The following is a 6,075-nucleotide window of genomic DNA, read 5'->3' as shown; positions in this document are numbered from 1 at the left end:
AGGAAGCACACACACACACACATATAGTCATACTAGACAGGAAAGAGTAGATAAAGAGCGACAGCTTGTTCCTCTTAAGTCCCTCTTTCCGCTCTGTGAGGAACGTTTCCTCACCGTCTTTGACCATAGCTTGATGACACCAAGAATCTGAAGAGATGGGGTCTTCAGAATGTGTGATTTGTGTGGGTGGGTGGTGGGATGGGGGAAATCTTTCTTGGGCAGGCAGGGTGGTGGTGGGGCCCCAGATGGTCAGAGATAGGGGTGGAATCCTTGTTTGTATGCATGGAGGGGAGTAAGCTCCAGGTTAGACACAAACTAGCGTTCAGGCTCCTGACACAGCATGGATTTGTGTGGGTGTGGAGGGGGGGGCACAGCTAACAAAGGAGTACGGGGTGTGTCATGATTCTGTTTCGTTTTCCATCCACACAGAGAAAGATTGAGAACATAAAAGTCTGAGCCATGCAAATACTTAGAAAAGTTGGAGTACTGAGTCGATCTCTGTGACTCATGGACGTAGCTTTATGTTTGTATGATTCCTTCTCTTTCTCTCCCCGAAGAAGATCTCTGAAAGTATGGATATCCCAAGAAAAACAAGCTCTCTCTACTGTACTCCTCCTTTTCTCATGTACTAGCTTCAGAGTACTTTTGTCATGAATTACTCTCATACGTTGTCAGTTAGTCCCCACAGTACACTGCCGTTTTCCCAACAAATGCCTTAGTCACTCTCCCAGACCCCTTTTTTTTTCATGTTTAGATGTGTTCACTTTATTTTCTTCAGTTATTTGTGCTCAGATTTAGTGCCGCACAGGAAAAAGCATTAGTACATCTCCCCGAAACAGGTTGGGCTGCAAATTTTTGTGTCCTAGGCTGCCAAAGCTGAACTCCTGCCGAGAGCTCTGCACAAGTCGGGTCATCATATGACAAGTCAGATTAGCCAAGCAGTCAGTATTTATATATGTCAAAGCTGACAGATTTTTATTCATTGACTCACCTGGCATGTACTCATCTGTCATCATGTGGTTATCCCCACCCATCTGGCACCAAAAAACCTGAAATAAACAATACCACTTCACATAGTCATCCTGGGAGGCTCCAGAGGTCATTGAGCAGTGTTATACAGCACCCACAATCGTATCGTGCTATGCTCATACAAGGCACAATGACCACACCATGCTGTGCCCGGTCAGCATAGTGACCCAAGTTAGCAATCACCCTGCTGAGACTGAGCATGGAAGAGCTGAGGCTCCATCAGGACTTTCAGCCTCCCATCACCATCCATCAAACATGTACAGCGGGCTGGTTAGTGTATCACAAGCGTGCACCCACGGTATGCATTTTCTATATTCACTTGGGGTGTGTAGTGCAGTGTAAACATGTTGTTAGTGTGGTCATTGTATCTTTATCCCCCGTCTTTATGTGCAGTACATTCAATAAGTGCCCCAGAGTATTCAGTATGCATAGTGCACAGGTGCTGTGCGTGATCGAGTATCTGTCTTGTATTTCTGAAGATGCGCTGTGAGATTGTTGCTCCTTTAATTATTCTCTCATATTAAAGGATCAAAGGTCTTTGCTACAGTCAACCACTTGAATTTCATTATAATCGCACACACACACACACACACGCTGCACATTTACTGGGGAACACATAGTAAGGATATCAATTATGTTCACTTTATTTAGTGTTGAATATGATTTCCTCTAATCGTAAAAAGGATAAATGTTGGCCTTTTCAGGTTTTTTTATTGCAAAGCCCAGCTTGTTGTTTTTGATTCAGCTCCTCTGTGAAATTGTTCTTTATCAACCAAGAACTTGTACCAGTTCTCAGAAGGGTGTCAACGATCATCCTCTGGCATGAAGGATAAGACATGTTTTATTCTGCTGAAGTACAGTACTTTGATGTGCATGTTCATGTCCAAAGGTGCTTAAATGAATGTGTGTGTGCAGTGTCTGTGTCTTTGCCCTCTCCCCTGTGCTCCGGCACTGGACCAGACCAATCCTCTTCTCCGCTTCCAGAAGATTCTCCTACTGATTGGCTCTTCCACACTCAGTTCGTTGACACCCACAGCTCCTTGGTACTCCCATGATGCTCCTGCGCTGTCACCAGTCTGCTGCATGGTGGCTGGCAGGAGGGGAGGATGTGGAATGTAATTAGGGCGTACCCAAGCCTACCCGGGCTAGAGCGAAGGAAAGGGAGGAATTGAGGGAAGTGGAGAGAAAGAGGGCTGACAGTTTGACATCAGTAGAGCGCGCCGTCTCTGTAATTGCTGGCATGCGGGCGCAGGCCGAAGTTGGAGGCTTGCGGGAAGAAGGGAGGTTGGGGGGGGGTAATGTAGGATAGAGAGGAGTCGGAAATAGGAGGGAGATCATGGGGGGAGATGCAGACTGAAGCAATAGATGGGATATGAGTGTGTGCCACCTAAAGTGGGGAAAGATGGAGGAGAAGAAGGGGGTGGGGGGGAGAATGGGACCGGAGCAGCACAGAAGAAGGTTTAGGTGAATGACGTGTAGCATGTGGACACAGCACACTTCGATTATTACATGCACATGCACCAACACGCACACACTTGTGCAGGCACTCCCACAGCTGGTGCACCTAAGTAAACATTTCTGTGCCTCAGAGAAGCCTCAGAAAGCACCACAGGTAGTACAAAGAGTAAACGGGCTGCTGTGTTTGTGTTATTGTGTATGTGTGCACTTAACACTGGCTTATGTGCTGTTGTGCTCTCTGAACCAGGCAATCAAGTCCCTTTGTTCAGCTGTAATTAGTGCACACAGGTAATAGAGCTATCTGATGTACCCACACACACACAAACACACACACAGATTCACAGCAGGGATATTGATCAGGGGAGCGAGTGTGTGTCCTGAGCGAGGGATCCTGATTGATGGTGTCCTGTCCCATTGATAGATCGCCAATTCTGCGTACTAGCTATTAAGCAGGAAACAGCCTTGCTGGAACCTACCTCCAGAGTCTCACCTGCATCCCAGCGACACACACACACACACACACTTTTCGGCTCCATCATCTCACTCAGAAATACACACCACTGCATCCACGTTCAGGTTTAAAATTAACAGAGAACTTGGATTTCTATTTCTGTTTTATAGTCATGCCATATGGTCTCCCTCTCTCAGCGGTCTCTTGTCATTTCTCCTCTGTTGCTCCATTCATCTTTACCCTCTATAGATTTGCTGGACCTTCTCAGTCTTTTGCTTGCTGTCATGTTTACGTACGTATACAGTATGTTATCTTTTAGTTTTCACTGCTTCTGTCTCCTCTTCCTTTTACTGCAGCTTCTCACTCATTCTTCCTCTCATTTATTGTTTTGGTTTGTTCTTTGTCTGCCTCCTTAACTGCTCCACTATCCACCACCACCCTCTTTCCATTCCATGCTCTTTTTCCCTCCCATGTTCCCCTTCACTGAGTCCCAGCACTGCCTTCCTCTTTCCTCCGCTCTGTCACCCCTCTATAAAGACGCCCACTGATGGAGCTGAACCCTCTGCCCAAGCCACATTCTGTCCCTCATTCTTTTCTCCTGTGAAGAGGAGGCCAATTAAAGTCTGTCTTCTCTCTTCCTCCACTCCGTTGTTCTCTCTCTCTGTGTCTGCATGCAGACTCTCTGGGGTCGCTAATTAAAACACTTTACTTTCTTTTCTCTTTACTCCACTTTTTCACCTGTTCATCCCACTTTTCTCTTACTTTGGCTTTTTACTCTTTTTTTGTTCCACTTGTCTCTGTGTCCTTTTCATCAGTCTCCCCCTCCAGTCTTTCTGACATGACATCAGGTCGCTCTGTTTCTCAATCCATATATATTTCTCTCCTCATTCCATATCCAGTGCTTTGTCTTTTCATGCCGTTATGATCCTGTGATTTCTTTGTTCAATTGATTTTTCTCACTTTGTCCTACGTGTACTTTCTATCCTCTTTCTCTGTATCCATTTGTACATGACTAAGTCTTTACTGTATACTATAGCTGACAGGATTAGGGCACCATATATTATGCACCTCTTCTGTTCTAATGATGCTGTCTTGTCCAGTGCTGCTGTTATGCCTAAAGCCAGTCAACCTTGACTGAAGACTTGGTTGTGCATGCACATCCACATACGTTTGTATGTGTCTGTATATATCTATGCTGTGCAAAGCAGAGGTAGCAAAGTTTATTTTACACTGAACTCCTCTCAGTAGACTTAATCAGCATATGTTGTTCTCTCTGTCACTCAGCACCACTGCTGGTCTGGAAATATAATGAAGTTGTATCACTGTGATGTATGAAATCCCAAAAGATTCTTTAAGACCTGTACAACTTTTCTTTATCACCCTGTGTAATCATTATGTGTATTATTGATGAACTATCCATCTGCTGGAGCTTTCCACATTCCTCCAGGCACAAAGGAATTATGGGGCACCTGTCATCTGTCTTCTCTCTCTCTCTCTGTGTGTGTGTGTGTACATGTGTGTAATCGTCACATGAAATATTAATGCGGTTGTCATTCTTCCTTCCAGGTTAACAGCAGGAGATCTATCCATCCAGGTGAATCTCAACGACTACCTGGACATCTACTGCCCCTACTACCCCGACAACGAGGCCCTGGGTCCTGTGCAGCCGGAGACACTGGCCCTCTACCTGGTGGGAGAGGAATCTTTCCAGGGCTGTGTGGAGACAATGGGGGCTATCAAGAGATGGGAGTGTAACAGCCCTTATGATCCGCTTGGACCAGTGCGCTTCTCTGAGAAGATCCTAAGGTTCACACCCTTCTCGCTGGGGTTTGAATTTCTGCCAGGGCAACACTACTACTACAGCTGTGAGTAGGGGATATGCATGTTTCCTTGACAGTATTATAGTTTAATATTATAACTAAATAAAATTGTGTCTATCAATAGCAAAGTTTTTTCCTGGTTCATATTAGGAAATGTCTGATCATATTTTATTTATTTATTTATTTTTTGTCTGTTTTGGTCAGTCGGGGCAATTATTTGGATTAGATTTGTGTATGTATGGAGTTTGCATGTTATCCCTGTGTCTGCATGGGTTTTCTCTGGGATACTCCTGCTTCCTCCCACAGTCCAAAGACATGCAGGTTAGCCTGATTAGTGACTCTAAATTGCCCGTTGGTGTGAAAGTGAGTGTGAGTGGTTGCCTCCTGTCTCCAGGTGTCAGCCCTGTCCAGGTGTACCTCTCGCCTAATGTTGGCTGGGATTGGTTCCCAGCCCCCTGTGACCCTCTATGGGATGCCTTCAAATTGCTTGTTTTGTCCAGCAAACAATAAGCCACCTGAGGACATTGAGTGAACTATCACATAGGACTAAGAAAAACGGAAATTTCTTAAAATGAACAGGCTGAAACTGGGTGGTGTTTGAAAAACATAGTGATTAAAGCCTCTAAAAACTTGGATTGGGTTTTTCATTTACCAGCCATCAATTCTTCAATTATTTTTTAAATAAAAAAATGAATATTGCCTCCTGGCTCCACACACTTGCAGCCAAGTAAAACAGTCAGAAAAAAAAGAGAAAAAAGTAAAGATTTCATGTTTCAATTCATCACAGTGTGAAAAGGCACTGTGTGGTAACCAGGCAGCCTGACATTTTTTAGGGATGAACAAGTTGAGCATTTTTAGCTAAAGTATTTTTTATGAGGCTGTGAGTGTTGACAAACTGCAGTTTATGGCATTAATGCTTCCCACAAATTCATGCTGAATGACAGTAATATGATGTTTTCTTAAACCTGTAGGCTACTACACAATTTTAATGATGATTTTCTATTTCTCCATTACACCCTCCTGTGCTCCATTATCCTCACTCATTTATTTTAAATCACTGGAGGGGGAAAAGGGAGGGAGAGAGACGGAAGATGGCTTAGTGGTTGGAAAATCAGTTGACATTTTTCTTCTTCTTCTTCTTCTTACTTTTTACAACTTCTGGTGCCAGTCCAACCAAGAGGGGGAGGACATGAAACAAGGCAAAGAATGAAAGAGTCAATTGAATGCATACTGTGGAAGGGTGACAACAAAGAAACAGAGGATGGAGTTCAATACATGACAGTGAAAGAGAAGAAAGGCAGACAGAGGGAGAGAAGC

At 44.4% G+C, this 6,075-nt stretch overlaps 1 protein-coding gene across 1 annotated transcript in view; it reads left to right on the top strand.

Moving 5' to 3' along the window:
- Window positions 1-6,075, top strand: part of efna4 (ephrin A4) — a 35,499-nt gene that overhangs the window by 17,043 nt on the left and 12,381 nt on the right. The window contains exon 2 of the mRNA XM_020607283.1: window positions 4,505-4,803. Coding sequence (XP_020462939.1) covers window positions 4,505-4,803 — 299 coding nt within the window. The remainder of the gene's footprint in view (window positions 1-4,504; window positions 4,804-6,075) is intronic.

Source organism: Monopterus albus, unplaced genomic scaffold (assembly GCF_001952655.1).
Source record: "Monopterus albus unplaced genomic scaffold, M_albus_1.0 scaffold84.1, whole genome shotgun sequence".
Taxonomy (NCBI): Eukaryota; Metazoa; Chordata; class Actinopteri; order Synbranchiformes; family Synbranchidae; genus Monopterus; species Monopterus albus.
This window is presented reverse-complemented; position numbering and strand designations above follow the sequence as displayed.